The 18852-nt window shown below is 44.1% G+C and overlaps 5 protein-coding genes across 28 annotated transcripts in view; all 5 read left to right on the plus strand.

Moving 5' to 3' along the window:
• LOC118319082 (protocadherin gamma-C5-like) overlaps positions 1 to 18852 on the plus strand; it is a 205374-nt gene that overhangs the window by 111430 nt on the left and 75092 nt on the right. Inside the window, exon 1 of one of the 24 annotated variants that reach the window (XM_047334631.1) lies at positions 386 to 2943. The exons of the other annotated variants lie outside the window; for them this stretch is intronic. Within the exon in view, the coding sequence (XP_047190587.1) occupies positions 541 to 2943 (2403 nt within the window). The 5' untranslated portion in view covers positions 386 to 540. Of the gene's footprint in view, positions 1 to 385; positions 2944 to 18852 lie in introns of those variants that run through there. 24 annotated transcript variants of the gene reach the window in all.
• On the plus strand, positions 3712 to 6796 carry LOC118319075 (protocadherin beta-16-like). The gene has a single exon (XM_047334657.1). The coding sequence runs from the start codon at positions 4101 to 4103 to the stop codon at positions 6714 to 6716; it is 2616 nt and encodes an 871-aa protein (XP_047190613.1). The 5' UTR covers positions 3712 to 4100; the 3' UTR covers positions 6717 to 6796.
• Positions 7385 to 10738, plus strand: LOC124850549 (protocadherin beta-16-like). The gene has a single exon (XM_047334667.1). It carries the CDS (start codon positions 7640 to 7642, stop codon positions 10025 to 10027), a length of 2388 nt encoding a protein of 795 aa, XP_047190623.1. The 5' UTR covers positions 7385 to 7639; the 3' UTR covers positions 10028 to 10738.
• LOC118319081 (protocadherin beta-16-like) lies at positions 11082 to 13733 on the plus strand. Its single transcript, XM_047334600.1, has one exon. The coding sequence runs from the start codon at positions 11307 to 11309 to the stop codon at positions 13731 to 13733; it is 2427 nt and encodes an 808-aa protein (XP_047190556.1). The 5' UTR covers positions 11082 to 11306.
• Positions 15845 to 18798, plus strand: LOC124850547 (protocadherin gamma-A11-like). The gene has a single exon (XM_047334664.1). It carries the CDS (start codon positions 16025 to 16027, stop codon positions 18422 to 18424), a length of 2400 nt encoding a protein of 799 aa, XP_047190620.1. The 5' UTR covers positions 15845 to 16024; the 3' UTR covers positions 18425 to 18798.

Raw genomic sequence — 18852 nt, forward strand, 5'->3', positions numbered from 1 at the left:
GGTGTTTCTCTGGTGCATCTTGCCTTTCTTGTAGCTGTTTCATTGTGTGACTTTTTTTTTTTTTCTTCACTTGTTTGCATTTGTTGAAACAGGAATACCTAATTTATGTCGATACTGCATAATATCACATTTCAATGCGCAGCAAGTCAGTTTTAGTTTGGTCAGTAGTCAACGTGTAAACAGGTTTCAACACTTTGTGTAACCAACCCCATACAAATCAGGAAAAGACAAGTATGTCCGTGTAGTGTGTAGTTCAGTACATTCAACTCAGAGGGACGCTGTTGGCCAGGCTGCTGATATTTCAAAGCTCACTGCAGATACCTCCCCCATCATGTTTAAACGTTACCGAGAAAGACTGATATAACCGACGAGGCACAGCTTGGAACAAGGAGATGATCAAACACGGAGAAAATAGGTGGATTGTGCGAATGTTTGCGACTGTGGATTCTGGACTATTTAACTGACATTTATGTTGAACATTTTTTTTTTTTTTTTTTTACCGAATAACGGATTCTGAACCATTGTGTTATACGCTGGGATATGTCGGACAGAACAATGACACGGCAAGTAGTCCTACTGTTGTTCGTGTCGTTCGTTTCCATCAGCTCGGTTTTGGGGCAGATCAGCTACTCCATTCCCGAGGAACTGTCTAAGGGATCTTTGGTCGGTAATATAGCGCAGGACTTAGGTGTAGACGTGAAACGGTTGAAACAGGGGAAAGCTCGGATATACACCGGAGAAAGTGCAGAACACATCGAGTTGAATAAAGACAGGGGAGTCCTCGTGCTCAAAGAGCGGATAGACAGAGAGGTGCTCTGCGGGCAGACGACGCCCTGTGCTCTTGATTTTCAAATCATTTTGGAGAATCCGATGCAATTTTACAGCGTCACGGTCGAGATCACAGACATTAACGACAATGCTCCCGTTTTTAAAAAAAAAGAAATGAAATTTGACATTAGTGAGACGGTTCAAATTGGAACGAAATTCGTCTTGGAAAAATCACTCGACGACGATGTGGGTATCAATGGGCTCCAGAGCTATTCGCTGAGTTCAAGCGACACATTCACTTTAAATCCTTACAGAATAGGGAGCAGTAGACATGTTGAAATGGTCTTAAAGAAGCATCTCGACCGAGAGAAAAGGGATCAGTTGTCTTTAGTGTTGACTGCTACGGATGGAGGCGACCCGCAGCTCTCTGGAACCATTCTAATCCTCATCACTGTGTTGGACGCAAACGACAATGCACCTGTTTGTATTCAAACAGAATATAAGACTAATGTAAAGGAAAACTCGTTAAAAGGAACCGTTCTAACCACGGTGAGCGCATCTGATGCAGATGAAGGTCCGCACGGACATGTACACTATTCGATTTCTACTGCTCCAAAGGGGGCATTAGACTTATTCAATGTAGATAAGGAAAGTGGTGTGGTGACGTTAAACGGGAAACTGGATTATGAAAAATTTCGCCATTATGAGATAGATGTCCAAGCATCAGATGAAGGTGGGAACTCAGACGTGTGTAAAGTTATAATTGAGGTGCAGGACACAAACGATAACCCACCAGCTATCAATATTATGTCAGCATCGTCCAGCGTATCTGAGGATGTTAAGCCAGGCACGGTCCTGACAATGATGAACATTCAGGATCCAGATTCAAATGAAAATGGCAAAGTCCACTGCACTCTAGATGAAAATGCTCAATTCACAATCATGTCAACGTCAAATAATTTCTTTACCTTAGTGACGGACAGTGAGTTGGACCGAGAGAGAGCCTCTGAGTATAATATAACAGTGACGTGCTCTGATGAGGGAGTGCCCTCCCTCTCCAGCAGCGTCACTCTCACCTTACAGATCTCTGATGTGAATGACAACGCGCCTGTCTTTGAGAGCAGCTCATATGAGGCCTACATTGTAGAGAACAACACACCAGGCCTCTCCATATTCACAGTGAAAGCCAGAGACGCTGACTGGAACCAGAATGCCCGAGTTTCTTACATACTGGAGGACTCCTCTGTTAACGGAGTGCCAGTCTCCTCATACGTGTCGGTTAGTGCTGATAGTGGAGTCATCCATGCAGTGCGCTCTTTTGACTACGAGCAGATCAAAGATTTCCAGTTCCGGGTCAAAGCTCAGGACGGAGGCTCTCCTCCTCTCAGTAGTAACGTGACAGTGAAAGTACTGATCCAGGACCAGAACGACAACCCCCCTCAGGTCCTGTACCCAGTCCAGACTGGTGGCTCTCTGGTGGCTGAGATGGTGCCTCGTTCAGCAGATGTGGGCTATCTGGTCACTAAAGTGGTGGCTGTTGATGTGGACTCTGGACAGAATGCCTGGCTCTCCTACAAACTGCAGAGAGCCACCGACAGGGCGCTGTTTGAAGTGGGCTCACAGAATGGAGAAATCAGAACGATCCGTCAAGTGACTGATAAAGATGCAGTGAAACAGAGACTGACTGTGATAGTGGAGGACAACGGGCAGCCCTCTCGTTCAGCTACAGTCGTTGTTAACGTGGCGGTGGCGGACAGCTTCCCTGAAGTGCTGTCGGAGTTCACTGACTTTACTCACGACAAGGAGTACAACGACAACCTGACTTTTTACTTAGTGTTGGCTCTGGCTGTAGTCTCCTTCCTCTTCATCACGTGTCTAGTGGTTATTATCTCAGTGAAGATCTACAGGTGGAGACAGTCTCGCGTCCTGTATCACTCCAATCTCCCTGTGATTCCATATTATCCACCACGTTACTCGGACACTTTGGGGACAGGGACTCTCCAACACGTGTACAACTACGAGGTGTGCAGGACGACTGACTCCAGAAAGAGTGACTGTAAGTTCGGCAGAGCTGGTAGTCAGAACGTGCTGATCATGGAGCCCAGTTCTTCAGGGACGATGCAGAGGATGCAGAGTGAAAAGAGCATCCTGGATGAACCTGACTCTCCTCTAGAGGTGAGTTTTTCAGAAGTAATTGTATGAGTAATAGTAGTATTACCCTTGTACATGCAGTTATTTTGGAAAGCTTTTTGTTTCCTTGATTCAACACGGATATTTTCATGTGAGCATTTGCTGTTCATTTTAACAGTTTTGTGTTTACCTTCGTACTTCTAGAGTTGTTTCACTCTAAATTAGAGAGTTTTTCTGCATAATCCCGGCAAAGATCGTTTTTTGTTCTCTTTAAATGTTCTGTTTGTAGTAATGACATGTGCTGATTAATAAGTAATTCATAATGTGATTTGTTAGGACGATGCATTGTCAGTCATTTTTATTTCCTTTAGAAAATATGTGCTGTTTGTGTATCTATACGGTATCGTATATGTTATCATCTCAGTGTAGTCAGGGTGCTTATATATTCTGCCCCTTACTGATGTCTTCAGACTCTTCATATCTTAAAAACGTTCATTCTCATTCTTGGTGGTCTCTCATACTTTAGTCCCCGGTTAATCGCTGTAGTGACGTGACGTACGCGTTTAAGACGTGTGTGTGTGTGTGTGTGTGTGTGTGTGTGTGTGTGTGTGTGTGTGTGTGTGTGTGTGTGTGTGTGTGTGTGTGTGCGCGCGCGCGTGCGTGCGTGTGTGCGTGTGTGTGTGTGTGTGCGCGTGCGCGTGCGTTTCTATGAATGGAACAAGACATTGCTCCTCTTGGAACAAGATTGAGCCTGTATAGATTTCATTATGTATTTCCCCCGAAGTAATAAACGCTTATAAAGCTGTTGTCTGGTTCAGGGTGGTGTGTGCTTATATGTAAGGCCTCTTTACAATGATTTTAAATGGGGCATTGAGTGTAAAATATCTCTCCTCTATCTGAGTTATTACACGTTTCGACCACGTGACAGGCTGTAATGTGGGTTCCCGTGTGCACAGACTGTGTAGTACATTAGACTGAACTCATAGGGCCGCTGTTGGCCAGTGTGTGACAACTGTAGTGCAGGTTTCAGCTGTACCTCCCCCACTCCATCTTCTCTCTTCTTAAATCTGGGGAAATCAGACTCACAGTTCGAATATCACCGAGCGAGAACGCTCATATGCGTCGCCGACAGCTGCAGTAAACTGTGATTCAAGCTTTGTTTATATACATAGGAACTACAACGGATTTTATCTTCGACGGAAATGGGACTGTATCGGGATTTTTGTTTCATGGAAACACCGGACGGAACAATGAAGCGGCAAGTGCTGTTGTTCATCTCCTTCCTTTCTGTCACATCGGTGCTCGGCCAGGTCAGCTACTCCATACCCGAGGAAATGGCAAAGGGCTCATTAATCGGTAACATTGCTCAGGATCTAGGTTTAGACAGAAAACGACTAACATCGGGTAAAGCTCGGATTTTTACGGGAGAGAGTGCAGAATACATCGAGCTGAACAGAGAAAGAGGAGTCCTCCTTATCAAAGAGAAAATAGACAGAGAGGTGCTCTGTGGACAGACGACGCCCTGCGCTTTGCATTTCCAGGTCATATTAGAAAACCCAATGGAACTATACACCGTTGTAGTAGAAATTACAGACATAAATGACAACACGCCGGTGTTTGAAAAATCTGACATGAAATTCAAAATAAGCGAATCGGCCGTAATAGGAGCAAAATTCTTGTTGGAGAGGGCGATAGATCCCGATGTTGGCATGAATAGTCTGCAGAAATATTTTCTGACTAAAACCGATCATTTTGTGCTGCAGCTGAAGGATCAGCCCGATGGAGAAAAGATCGTTGAGATTGTTTTACAAAAACCTCTTGATAGAGAAAAAGAAGAGGACGTATTTCTAGTCTTAACTGCGGTGGACGGAGGGGAACCAAAGCTCTCTGGCACAGCACAGATACACGTCACAGTGTTAGATGTCAATGACAATGCACCTGTATTTACCAAGACAGTTTACAAAGCTGCAATAACCGAAAATGCAGCCAAAGGTACAGTCATAACTAGGGTCATTGCTTCCGATGCTGACAAAGGATTAAATTCCAAGATAATGTATTCGATATCCAACACCGTTGCAGATGTACGAGACATGTTTGAAATTAATGAAATCAATGGGGATTTAATCTTGAAGAGCAGTGTAGATTATGAAAAGGCACGTCACTATCAAATACATGTGCAAGCCAGTGATGAGGGAGGACTGACAGATTCGTGTAAAATCACAGTTGAAGTGAAAGACATTAATGATAACAGGCCAGTTATTAATATTATGTCACAGACTAATGTAATTCCAGAGGACTCAAATCTAACAACAGTTGTGACTATGGTGAATGTTCAGGACTCGGATTCCGGAGATAATGGAAAAGTTCAATGCACCATCAATGAACATACTCCTTTTACACTGAAGCCGACATCAAGCAATTTCTTTAACCTAGTGACAGACAGTGAGTTGGACCGAGAGAGAGCCTCTGAGTATAACATAACAGTGACGTGCTCTGATGAGGGAGTGCCCTCCCTCTCCAGCAGCGTCACTCTCACCTTACAGATCTCTGATGTGAATGACAACGCGCCTGTCTTTGAGAGCAGCTCATATGAGGCCTACATTGTAGAGAACAACACACCAGGTCTCTCGATATTCACAGTGAAAGCTAGAGACGCTGACTGGAACCAGAATGCCCGAGTTTCTTACATACTGGAGGACTCCTCTGTTAACGGAGTGCCAGTCTCCTCATACGTGTCGGTTAGTGCTGATAGTGGAGTCATCCATGCAGTGCGCTCTTTTGACTACGAGCAGATCAAAGATTTCCAGTTCCGGGTCAAAGCTCAGGACGGAGGCTCTCCTCCTCTCAGTAGTAACGTGACAGTGAAAGTACTGATCCAGGACCAGAACGACAACCCCCCTCAGGTCCTGTACCCAGTCCAGACTGGTGGCTCTCTGGTGGCTGAGATGGTGCCTCGTTCAGCAGATGTGGGCTATCTGGTCACTAAAGTGGTGGCTGTTGATGTGGACTCTGGACAGAATGCCTGGCTCTCCTACAAACTGCAGAAAGCCACCGACAGGGCGCTGTTTGAAGTGGGCTTACAGAATGGAGAAATCAGAACGATCCGTCAAGTGACTGATAAAGATGCAGTGAAACAGAGACTGACTGTGATAGTGGAGGACAACGGGCAGCCCTCTCGTTCAGCTACAGTCGTTGTTAACGTGGCGGTGGCGGACAGCTTCCCTGAAGTGCTGTCGGAGTTCACTGACTTTACTCACGACAAGGAGTACAACGACAACCTGACTTTTTACTTAGTGTTGGCTCTGGCTGTAGTCTCCTTCCTCTTCATCACGTGTCTAGTGGTTATTATCTCAGTGAAGATCTACAGGTGGAGACAGTCTCGCGTCCTGTATCACTCCAATCTCCCTGTGATTCCATATTATCCACCACGTTACTCGGACACTTTGGGGACAGGGACTCTCCAACACGTGTACAACTACGAGGTGTGCAGGACGACTGACTCCAGAAAGAGTGACTGTAAGTTCGGCAGAGCTGGTAGTCAGAACGTGCTGATCATGGAGCCCAGTTCTACAGGGACGATGCAGAGGATGCAGAGTGAAAAGAGCATCCTGGATGAACCTGACTCTCCTCTAGAGGTGAGTTTTCCAGAAGATACAGATTCATTAATCCGCTATTCGGGCTTTCTTTTGCATCAAAGGGAATTAGAACATTTCCAGTGTTTTAACTGTATCATATTGACTTCAGTATTTTCCATGACAATAGGGGTGTTTACCATGTGTGTAGTTATTTTGATTCAGCACCATGGACAGCGCATATAACATCCGCCTTACTGTTCCTTCATTGTATTGATTACATTGAAACAAAATTGACATAGTTCAACAATTACTCTATCTTTCTCTCCCTCTCTCTCCCTCTCTCTCTCTCTCTCCCGCTCTCAAGGCTCATTGTGTTTATGTTATGTGTTCTAGTTTTGATATATGTAGCTAATAGTTTTTTTATGAAAAAAACGTTGACAAATGTATTCATATATTTTGATAAATTTAAATTTCTAGTTGCTTGCCGATACCCTGATTTGAAACAGCATCAGTTGCTTCGTACATTTTTTTTTTAAATTATTTGAGGAATGCAGACATCACAAAAAAATGGTTGTTTCTCTCCAAAGTATACTATGCGCATGGTGTAGTGAGAACTGATTTGCATTTTGCTCCTTTTATAGTCTTTGACTCTTATTGGTGGCTGGGTTTTTTTGTGCCCATACTTTTTGTTTGGTTGTATTATTGCTTAATATTCACATCGGTTATTAGTTGTTCCAATCAGTAATTTGTAATGTGTAGACACAGTGGATTTGAGTACGTATATGACATTTAAATCCAGAAACAAACATCCCTTAGAAAACGTTTCCGTTTCTTTATTGTGACTGCAACAAGAAGACACTGTGTAGTTCAGCTCATTGAACAGACAGAGACGCTGTTGGCCATCGAGTGGCTGATGAAACATCATGCACAGTTCCTCCCCTAGATCTCAACCTATTACACTGGGAAGTAGAGGGAGGCAGTGAACAGTCTGGATCGCCATGGACAACATGAGCGAGGACAGCACACGGGGATTCTTTTTTTCCGCAGTGTAGGATAAATACCATTGTTTGGACCGTATACGTCTATACACAGATCAAAATCGGAACTTGTGGCGAAGAAAAGGAGGATATTTTTCTATTTTCTTCACAGACGTGTCGACCGGGACGATGTGGTGGCAAGTGCTGTTGGTTATCTCGGTGCGCTCTCTCAGTGTGGTGTGCGGGCAGGTCAGCTACTCCATCCCCGAGGAAATGGCAAAGGGGGCTCTAATAGGCAACATAGCCCAGGATTTAGGTTTAGGTGTAGAGCGATTGAAGTCTGGTAAAGCCCGTGTTTATACTGGTAACAGCGAAGAGTATATCGAGCTGAAGAGAGAAAGAGGAGTCCTCCTTGTCAAAGAGAGAATAGACCGAGAGTCGCTCTGCGGTCAGACAATGCCCTGTGCGCTGCATTTTCAAATGATCCTGGAAAACCCGATGGAGTTTTACACGGTGACTGTGGAAATCACCGACATAAACGACAACCCTCCCGCATTTGAGAGGGCTGAAATGAAATATGAAATTCCCGAATCAGCTCTCGCCGGAGCGCGATTCGTCTTAGAGAAAGCCGTGGATGATGATGTTGGTGTGAACGGGTTGAACAGCTACGCCCTGAAACCCAGTGATAATTTCGCTCTGAAAACCATCGTCCGGGGAGAGGGGACTAAACACGTCGAGATGGTTTTGCAGAAGCCTTTAGATCGGGAAAAACGCGAGCACATATCGTTAATACTGACCGCTGTGGACGGTGGTGAACCGCAGCTCTCGGGGACTATGCAAATTCTCATAACTGTGTTAGACGTGAACGATAATCCTCCCGTTTGTTCAAAAGCTGAGTACAAGGCAAGCGTGATAGAGAACGCTCCTGTCGGCACTGTAATAACGACAGTAATGGCTACTGATATAGACAAAGGCGCTAACGGAAAAGTAGCATACACGATTTCAAAATCAGGAGCAGCGAGTCTCTTTAAGATTGATGCAGCTAAGGGAGAATTGACTTTAACCGGAAATGTAGATTACGAAAAAAGGAGACTTTACGAGCTGGACGTTCAGGTGTCAGACCAGGGAGGATTATCCGATGCATGTAAAGTGATTGTCGAGGTGACAGATACAAATGATAACCCTCCATCCATCAACATCATGTCTAATTCAAACACAGTATCTGAGAACGTGAAACCGGGAACGGTTGTGACAATGCTTAACATACAAGATCCAGACGCAAATGAAAACGGCAAGGTAATGTGTGCTTTAAATGAAAATATTCCCTTTGCCATTAAATTATCAACAAACAATTTCTTTTCTGTAGTGACAGACAGTGAGTTGGACCGAGAGAGAGCCTCTGAGTATAACATAACAGTGACGTGCTCTGATGAGGGAGTGCCCTCCCTCTCCAGCAGCGTCACTCTCACCTTACAGATCTCTGATGTGAATGACAACGCGCCTGTCTTTGAGAGCAGCTCATATGAGGCCTACATTGTAGAGAACAACACACCAGGTCTCTCCATATTCACAGTGAAAGCCACAGACGCTGACTGGAACCAGAATGCCCGAGTTTCTTACATACTGGAGGACTCCTCTGTTAACGGAGTGCCAGTCTCCTCATACGTGTCGGTTAGTGCTGATAGTGGAGTCATCCATGCAGTGCGCTCTTTTGACTACGAGCAGATCAAAGATTTCCAGTTCCGGGTCAAAGCTCAGGACGGAGGCTCTCCTCCTCTCAGCAGTAACGTGACAGTGAAAGTACTGATCCAGGACCAGAACGACAACCCCCCTCAGGTCCTGTACCCAGTCCAGACTGGTGGCTCTCTGGTGGCTGAGATGGTGCCTCGTTCAGCAGATGTGGGCTATCTGGTCACTAAAGTGGTGGCTGTTGATGTGGACTCTGGACAGAATGCCTGGCTCTCCTACAAACTGCAGAGAGCCACCGACAGGGCGCTGTTTGAAGTGGGCTCACAGAATGGAGAAATCAGAACGATCCGTCAAGTGACTGATAAAGATGCAGTGAAACAGAGACTGACTGTGATAGTGGAGGACAACGGGCAGCCCTCTCGTTCAGCTACAGTCGTTGTTAACGTGGCGGTGGCGGACAGCTTCCCTGAAGTGCTGTCGGAGTTCACTGACTTTACTCACGACAAGGAGTACAACGACAACCTGACTTTTTACTTAGTGTTGGCTCTGGCTGTAGTCTCCTTCCTCTTCATCACGTGTCTAGTGGTTATTATCTCAGTGAAGATCTACAGGTGGAGACAGTCTCGCGTCCTGTATCACTCCAATCTCCCTGTGATTCCATATTATCCACCACGTTACTCAGACACTTTGGGGACAGGGACTCTCCAACACGTGTACAACTACGAGGTGTGCAGGACGACTGACTCCAGAAAGAGTGACTGTAAGTTCGGCAGAGCTGGTAGTCAGAACGTGCTGATCATGGAGCCCAGTTCTACAGGGACGATGCAGAGGATGCAGAGTGAAAAGAGCATCCTGGATGAACCAGACTCTCCTCTAGAGGTTCGGTAAATAGTGTCTGGCCTTTTTGCTTTCAAATCTCTTTCAGTGTTGTCTTGTCTTGATACCAAATGTTTGCACATTGTTCCACCATTTTCCGAAAACCATGGACAACACTTTATAAGTTTTTGTTGAATCACTAGACTGTGTAATTATTTAAAATGCACCTGTTACGTTTCAAAGTGTACACATTCCTGCTTTAGGGGTAACACTACCTTAATATAAATTTCAGAACATTCCTTTCATTCATTCATTTGCATTTGTTTGCTATAAGTATTTTAACCACTTGAATTTTGTCATTACAATTTTTGCCTATTTAACTCAGAATTCTTCATAATATTGCAATTATGAAATCACTGTATTGGTCCTCTAATGTGAAACCTTGCTCAGAGGGAGTCAGGTGGTTTTGTTTTGTGATTTGGTGAGGACAGTTAGTCAATTTTTTGTCCAGCTTGACAGTTCGCTGCATGGATTTATTGAATATTCATTATATACACAGGTTTTCTTTTTAACATTAGCTTATAAGTTTTTTTTTAACAAACATCAGTGACGTTTTTCATGTCCGTATGGTCAAACTGGTGAATATAGTCATTCTGTCTCCCATGAAAGTTCTCCTGATGGTCAAGTCTTTATACATCAAGACTCTCATCTTTTAAGAACCTCGGACAGCAAAAAAAAGGCAAAACTTTTCCTCTTTTGACAATGTTTTTCTTTAGCTTACAGTTTAGTTTCCTATTTAATTTTTCCTTATATGATGATGATCTATTTCAAACTCTTTTGTCTTTGATAATTTCAGTCATGTTTGTGTTTTTGTGGAAATATTAATATAACAGGAGCTTCAAACAAAAGTGAGATAGCAGAACTGTAAACTGTTGAAGTGGCGACTCACCGTTTGTGGACATAATGTGTCTTTCATGGCTCTTGTTGACTCATCTAAAGTTGGTCCTTCTTCAGTGTCAATCTTTTGGCAGATTCATTCATGACGGTTGTCTGCAGTTGTGCATTATGAACTCTTAGGGCCGCTGTTGACCAGATTGTTGAAGACAGAGTAGAGCTGTAGCAGCACCTCCCCTGTATCCTCGACATTATTCAGAGAGATCACGACGGAAAAGAACAGACATTCGGAATCTGAAGCTTTTCTGAGAACAGAGAGTTCGACCATCGAGCCCGTTGTTTACGTTGTGTGGATTTTATCGTTTCAACATTAATTCTTGACCGTGGGATGGATTTCCGTTTTGGGGATATTTAGCTGGACTGTGGAACATCGCAGAGAAAACACTCGGGCGGAACAATGAGAGAACCGGCGCTGCTGTTGATCTCCCTTCTCTCCCTCGGCTCCGTAACTGGGCAGGTCAGCTACACAATACCGGAGGAGATGACCAAGGGATCTGTAGTGGGTAACATAGCTCATGATTTAGGTTTACAAACCAAACGTCTGGTGTCTGGTAAAGGTCGAATTTATAGTCGAGGCAGCGACGAGTATGTCGAGCTGAACAGAGAAAGAGGAGTCCTCCTCGTCAAAGAGAGAATCGACAGGGAGGCGCTCTGCAGACAGACGACGCCATGCGCTTTACATTTCCAGATTATTCTGGAGAATCCGATGGAATTTTACACCGTTACTATCCAGATCACCGACATTAATGATAACGCTCCAACATTTGAGGAAGGGAAAATCGAATTTAGAATTAGCGAGTCAGCGATCACCGGGGCAAAATTTGTTCTAGAAAGAGCTGTGGATCTTGATGTCGGAACCAATGATCTTAAAAACTACGATTTAAAACCAACAGATAATTTTGCTCTGAAAGTTCACAGTAATGCTGATGGAAATAAGAACGTCGAGATGGTGCTGCAGAAACCTTTAGACAGAGAGAAGCAGGAGCAGATATCTCTGGTGTTAACGGCTGTAGATGGAGGAGAGCCGCAGATGTCAGGAACAATGATGATTCTTATTACGGTTTTAGACATCAATGATAACGCTCCTGTTTTTACACAGTCCACATACAAAGCGACAGTTACTGAGAATTCACCTAAAGGAACAGTTGTGGCCACTGTTACAGCTTCAGATGCAGATCAAGGCTCGAATGGTAAAATAGCATATTCCATCACAAATACGTTAGATGATGTAAGAAGAGTATTTAAAATAAACAAGGAAACTGGTGAAGTTACTTTGATTGGAAACATTGATTTCGAAGAGTCACGAAATTTTCAAATAAATTTACGTGCGAGTGACGAGGGAGGACTCACAGACTCATGTAAGTTAATAATCGATGTTCAAGATGTTAATGACAACAACCCTGAAATTAACATAATGTCGAAATCAACTGTGATTTCAGAAGATGCCAAACTTAATACAGTCGTTACAATGATAAATATTGAAGACAAAGACTCAGGAGAAAATGGAAAAGTTCAATGTTTTATCAATGAAAATATGCCTTTCACTTTAAAATCATCAACTAATGATTTCTACAGCTTAGTAACAGACAGTGAGTTGGATCGAGAAAGAGCCTCTGAGTATAACATAACAGTGACGTGCTCTGATGAGGGAGTGCCCTCCCTCTCCAGCAGCGTCACTCTCACCTTACAGATCTCTGATGTGAATGACAACGCGCCTGTCTTTGAGAGCAGCTCATATGAGGCCTACATTGTAGAGAACAACACACCAGGTCTCTCGATATTCACAGTGAAAGCCAAAGACGCTGACTGGAACCAGAATGCCCGAGTTTCTTACATACTGGAGGACTCCTCTGTTAACGGAGTGCCAGTCTCCTCATACGTGTCGGTTAGTGCTGATAGTGGAGTCATCCATGCAGTGCGCTCTTTTGACTACGAGCAGATCAAAGATTTCCAGTTCCGGGTCAAAGCTCAGGACGGAGGCTCTCCTCCTCTCAGTAGTAACGTGACAGTGAAAGTACTGATCCAGGACCAGAACGACAACCCCCCTCAGGTCCTGTACCCAGTCCAGACTGGTGGCTCTCTGGTGGCTGAGATGGTGCCTCGTTCAGCAGATGTGGGCTATCTGGTCACTAAAGTGGTGGCTGTTGATGTGGACTCTGGACAGAATGCCTGGCTCTCCTACAAACTGCAGAGAGCCACCGACAGGGCGCTGTTTGAAGTGGGCTCACAGAATGGAGAAATCAGAACGATCCGTCAAGTGACTGATAAAGATGCAGTGAAACAGAGACTGACTGTGATAGTGGAGGACAACGGGCAGCCCTCTCGTTCAGCTACAGTCGTTGTTAACGTGGCGGTGGCGGACAGCTTCCCTGAAGTGCTGTCGGAGTTCACTGACTTTACTCACGACAAGGAGTACAACGACAACCTGACTTTTTACTTAGTGTTGGCTCTGGCTGTAGTCTCCTTCCTCTTCATCACGTGTCTAGTGGTTATTATCTCAGTGAAGATCTACAGGTGGAGACAGTCTCGCGTCCTGTATCACTCCAATCTCCCTGTGATTCCATATTATCCACCACGTTACTCGGACACTTTGGGGACAGGGACTCTCCAACACGTGTACAACTACGAGGTGTGCAGGACGACTGACTCCAGAAAGAGTGACTGTAAGTTCGGCAGAGCTGGTAGTCAGAACGTGCTGATCATGGAGCCCAGTTCTACAGGGACGATGCAGAGGATGCAGAGTGAAAAGAGCATCCTGGATGAACCTGACTCTCCTCTAGAGGTTCGTCTCATGACACATAGTGTTACACAACACCCTTTATAGCACCATGTTTTTTTTTTCCTTGTCAACATTCTGCAAACAAAACTGGTGACTCGTAAAACGAATTTCAAGCTAATTCACTGGTCCTTCTTTCTGTGGCTATATTTTTATCTTTTCAAGAAACTTTCCTTAAAGGTTTGAAAAAACACACCCTCAGTATCCAACTCTTCATATTTATATTATTTGATAAATCCTGCACATAGTTATATTCAGTTCAACATTTTTAAACATTAAATATTCTGTTGTTTTATCATTGTCTTTACTATCCCAACATTTTCCTGTCCATGAAACGTAGAAGGACTTGTTTTTGGTAGTAACACAGAAAATATATACAATTCTAACCGATTTGTTTCTATTCTTTATAACCTCGCTTGTAGCAATAGCCTTTTTTGTATGATTCAGTTGCTGTCAATCATTTGATAAGAAATTGAGAGAACAAGTTTTACATGGAACAACACCGATCAACAGACAAAGCTGTTTCTCTTTGGGTGAAATGCCCACTGCATCCACATGCATTACTTATTCATAACATTCCTCCTTTCGTACTTGCTGACATACTGTTTGATAACAAAAATGTGTATGTCATATATTTCCTTACTAAAGCTTATGCCTGAAGTCGTTAGCTCCTTGTTTTAACTGTTAACTGAAGTTTAAAAGTGTAGTGACTTTAAATTAAGGCATAATGTAGTGATATAAGTACATTTTATTCACATCTGGTAGTGAATGAATTTTATGGATTTCAAAAACAATTTGTAAGCTGTTGGGGTTTTTCCAAAAGTAGATTTTTTTTTTTTTATCACTAATTTTGAAAGAAACCAACATCCTTAAACACACATTCAGCACCAGTGTCTTGGACAGTGATATGTGAGAAAAATCATCAGCGTAATACTCAAAAAATGATGCCCCATCAATACAGGAGACATCTCGACATCACCATCCCTTTACAGAAAAATGCTCTAGCATATCTATGAATGTACATTTTCAACGTTTCTTTACACTTTAATATTTTCTTGTGTTCTTAGCATCCTGTGGCATTTGTAGGCAATCCTCTATTTTGCAGCTGCAGACCGGAGGGATACAGAGTGACAGTGAGCTCTGAGCTATGTGATGTTATTGTTATCAGGGCCACCACAGTCCCTCCAGAACAAGGTTGAACTGGCTGTGCCTGCATGGTAGAAAACAAATGGTCACTAGCATTGTTCTTGCTGTCCATGCTGTCTCTCTACCTGCTGATCACCTCTTTGTCATGAAGGCAAGACACAAGCACGTCAACAGATGAATAGTCACCTTGCCGAGATTTGCTGTGATTAAGGTCCTCATGTGGCTCTCATGTTGTTCAGTGTGTTTCAGTGAAGCAGAACATGTCACTTCATCTGAATTCCTGCTCCAACTTTATCCAAAGAGCTGCGTGTTTGAAAGTATGGAACTGTGGAAGGTGAACAAACGAGTTGAAAAATGTAGGGTAAAAAGTCACTTTGAATTGCAGTTCAACTCTGTGTACAGTAATAGGCAGTAGTCAGTAAAGATATGTTGTATTATAAGATTAAAAGTCAGAGAACAGTATTGGTGGGTTTATGTATGGTGACAAGTCGTCTTGTGTTCCATCTGTGGAGTGAACAACGAGCTCAGATAAACAGTGTAGTTTCCTTGGTAGGATGTGGCTGAAAAGTTCCAGCTGGAAAATACGTTTTACGATCTGCTGATTGATTGACTATATAATGTTCCTTCCCAGTGCTCAGTTTATCATCTGAAATGTAAAAGATGTCACTAATTATATATTAATCCAAGTAATGTAGCATGGTCTGATGATACCGTTATTTCATCCAACATCCTTGTTAAATAATCATTACTAATGGTACGCAGTTTGATGTCTGACTTCATTTATAATTCACCCTGTAACATAAGGTGTTGCTCGGGAATCATACTAAGTGACGCGATCTATTTGTTTTGTACGGACTCCAAGTCCTATGTATTTCTTCATACTGAACCTCCTACAGTGTAGTTTCCTGCAGTGCGAGTCTTTGGACTCTCAGCGCCGCTGTTGACCAGCGTAGAAGCCTCTCCTGTCATTTGGTTATAAAAAACCAGAGAAAGAGACTCACACGGCACACTGGCGTCGTCGCAGAAGCCCGGACATATCGACACTGCGCTTCGTTCATTTCTCGAATTCAGAAATCACGGAGATAATCGACCTTCCTGTCGAACACGTTGTGATAGAGGAACATTAACGCTTTTGGGACACAGCACTCTTTACGTCGACAGGATTCGTCGAATATAAAACGTGGGACAGAACAATGAGACGGCAAGTACTGTTGTTCGTCTCGATTTTTTCCCTCGGCTCAGTGTGCGGGCAGGTCACCTACTCCGTCCCCGAGGAAATGACAAAGGGCTCTCTAGTTGGAAACATAGCGCAGGATTTAGGGTTAGACGTCAAACGGCTGAAGTCGGGTAAAGCTCGCATATACACGGAGGACAATGCGGAATACATTGAGCTGAATAAAGACAGAGGAGCCCTGCTCGTGAAGGAGAGGATCGACAGAGAGGCGCTCTGCGGACAGACAACACCGTGCGCTCTACATCTTCAGATTACACTGGAGGAGCCGATTGAATTCTTTACAGTTACGGTCGAAATCAACGACATTAACGATAATGCGCCCAGCTTCAAGAAGGATGAGATGAGATTCAGGATCAGTGAGTCGGCGGTCATCGGGGCGAAATTTGTGCTGGAGAGAGCGATGGATCTAGACGTCGGCGTTAACGGATTGCAGAGTTATTCGCTTAAACCCACAGACAACTTCCATCTAAAACTCCAAAATCAGCAAGACGGTAGTAAAAAAGTGGAAATGGTTTTGCAAAAACAACTAGACAGGGAAACGCACGAGCACCTCTCCTTGACGCTCACAGCCGTTGACGGTGGTGATCCTCAGCTGTCGGGAACAATGAGAGTAGAAATTTCAGTGCTTGACGCGAATGACAATGCCCCAGTATTTACGCATGAAGTATATAAACTCACTATAACGGAGACTGCTCCACAGGGCACCGTTTTGAGTACCGTTAGTGCTGTAGATGCAGATGAAGGCTCTAATGGAAAAGTAACGTATTCGATAACAAACACGTTGGATGATGTCCCTGTTATGTTTAGAATAGATGAAGACAGCGGTGTGGTGTCATTAACTGGAAACCTGGATTATGAAAAGGCGCAGCACTATGAAATACACGTACAAGCTAGTGACGATGGGGGACTGACAGATTCGTGTAAGATTATTGTTGAAGTGACCGATACGAACGACAATCACCCCTCCATTAATATAATGTCGAAGACGAATTCGATATCAGAAAATTCTAAGCCAGGAACTGTGGTGACTATATTTAATGTTCAAGATCCTGACTCTGGGGAAAACGGAAAAGTCGCATGTTATATCGGAGATCACATGCCATTTCTAATGAAAACTACGTCGAAGAAATTCTTTAGCCTGGTAACAGACAGTGAGTTGGACCGAGAGAGAGCCTCTGAGTATAATATATCAGTGACGTGCTCTGATGAGGGAGTGCCCTCCCTCTCCAGCAGCGTCACTCTCACCTTACAGATCTCTGATGTGAATGACAACGCGCCTGTCTTTGAGAGCAGCTCATATGAGGCCTACATTGTAGAGAACAACACACCAGGTCTCTCCATATTCACAGTGAAAGCCAGAGACGCTGACTGGAACCAGAATGCCCGAGTTTCTTACATACTGGAGGACTCCTCTGTTAACGGAGTGCCAGTCTCCTCATACGTGTCGGTTAGTGCTGATAGTGGAGTCATCCATGCAGTGCGCTCTTTTGACTACGAGCAGATCAAAGATTTCCAGTTCCGGGTCAAAGCTCAGGACGGAGGCTCTCCTCCTCTCAGTAGTAACGTGACAGTGAAAGTACTGATCCAGGACCAGAACGACAACCCCCCTCAGGTCCTGTACCCAGTCCAGACTGGTGGCTCTCTGGTGGCTGAGATGGTGCCTCGTTCAGCAGATGTGGGCTATCTGGTCACTAAAGTGGTGGCTGTTGATGTGGACTCTGGACAGAATGCCTGGCTCTCCTACAAACTGCAGAAAGCCACCGACAGGGCGCTGTTTGAAGTGGGCTCACAGAATGGAGAAATCAGAACGATCCGTCAAGTGACTGATAAAGATGCAGTGAAACAGAGACTGACTGTGATAGTGGAGGACAACGGGCAGCCCTCTCGTTCAGCTACAGTCGTTGTTAACGTGGCGGTGGCGGACAGCTTCCCTGAAGTGCTGTCGGAGTTCACTGACTTTACTCACGACAAGGAGTACAACGACAACCTGACTTTTTACTTAGTGTTGGCTCTGGCTGTAGTCTCCTTCCTCTTCATCACGTGTCTAGTGGTTATTATCTCAGTGAAGATCTACAGGTGGAGACAGTCTCGCGTCCTGTATCACTCCAATCTCCCTGTGATTCCATATTATCCACCACGTTACTCGGACACTTTGGGGACAGGGACTCTCCAACACGTGTACAACTACGAGGTGTGCAGGACGACTGACTCCAGAAAGAGTGACTGTAAGTTCGGCAGAGCTGGTAGTCAGAACGTGCTGATCATGGAGCCCAGTTCTACAGGGACGATGCAGAGGATGCAGAGTGAAAAGAGCATCCTGGATGAACCTGACTCTCCTCTAGAGGTTAGACAACTTTAACAATCATAAATCCGTCTCTTTTAACGCAAATCATTGTCAATGTATTGGTGCATTACATCCATAAGCCATAATTGCCTTCAGTAGGATTCCGTAAAAGACCAAATATAAATATCTAGGTTGTGTTCTTGTTCAGCACCAAGGACAGCGAAAAGTAAAGCTCTCTAACACCAGTAAAGGGGCTGTATATATGTTTCATGTTGGCTGCAGCTGATGTATTTATATCATTTATACAGTCACAGCTCTTTTCTAATTACAACATTCAAATATAAAAAAATTAAATAACAGAAGTCTTCATCAAATAATTTGTTCTTTGAACATCTAAGTACTAAGTCAACGGCGACTCTGGTTTTAACTTTGCCTTGTTTTCAGTGTTACTTTGCACTGAACTTCTATATAGTACGTGTAATTTGTTGTGTCAACTCAAAGGG

This window comes from Scophthalmus maximus, chromosome 9, assembly GCF_022379125.1.
Source record: "Scophthalmus maximus strain ysfricsl-2021 chromosome 9, ASM2237912v1, whole genome shotgun sequence".
Classification (NCBI taxonomy): Eukaryota; Metazoa; Chordata; class Actinopteri; order Pleuronectiformes; family Scophthalmidae; genus Scophthalmus; species Scophthalmus maximus.

Excerpts from the sequence above, each read along its gene's own strand:
- LOC124850547 (XM_047334664.1), top strand. The coding sequence starts at position 16,025 with ATGAGACGGCAAGTACTGTTGTTCGTCTCGATTTTTTCCCTCGGCTCA.
- LOC118319075 (XM_047334657.1), top strand. The coding sequence starts at position 4,101 with ATGGGACTGTATCGGGATTTTTGTTTCATGGAAACACCGGACGGAACA.
- LOC118319081 (XM_047334600.1), top strand. The coding sequence starts at position 11,307 with ATGAGAGAACCGGCGCTGCTGTTGATCTCCCTTCTCTCCCTCGGCTCC.
- LOC124850549 (XM_047334667.1), top strand. The coding sequence starts at position 7,640 with ATGTGGTGGCAAGTGCTGTTGGTTATCTCGGTGCGCTCTCTCAGTGTG.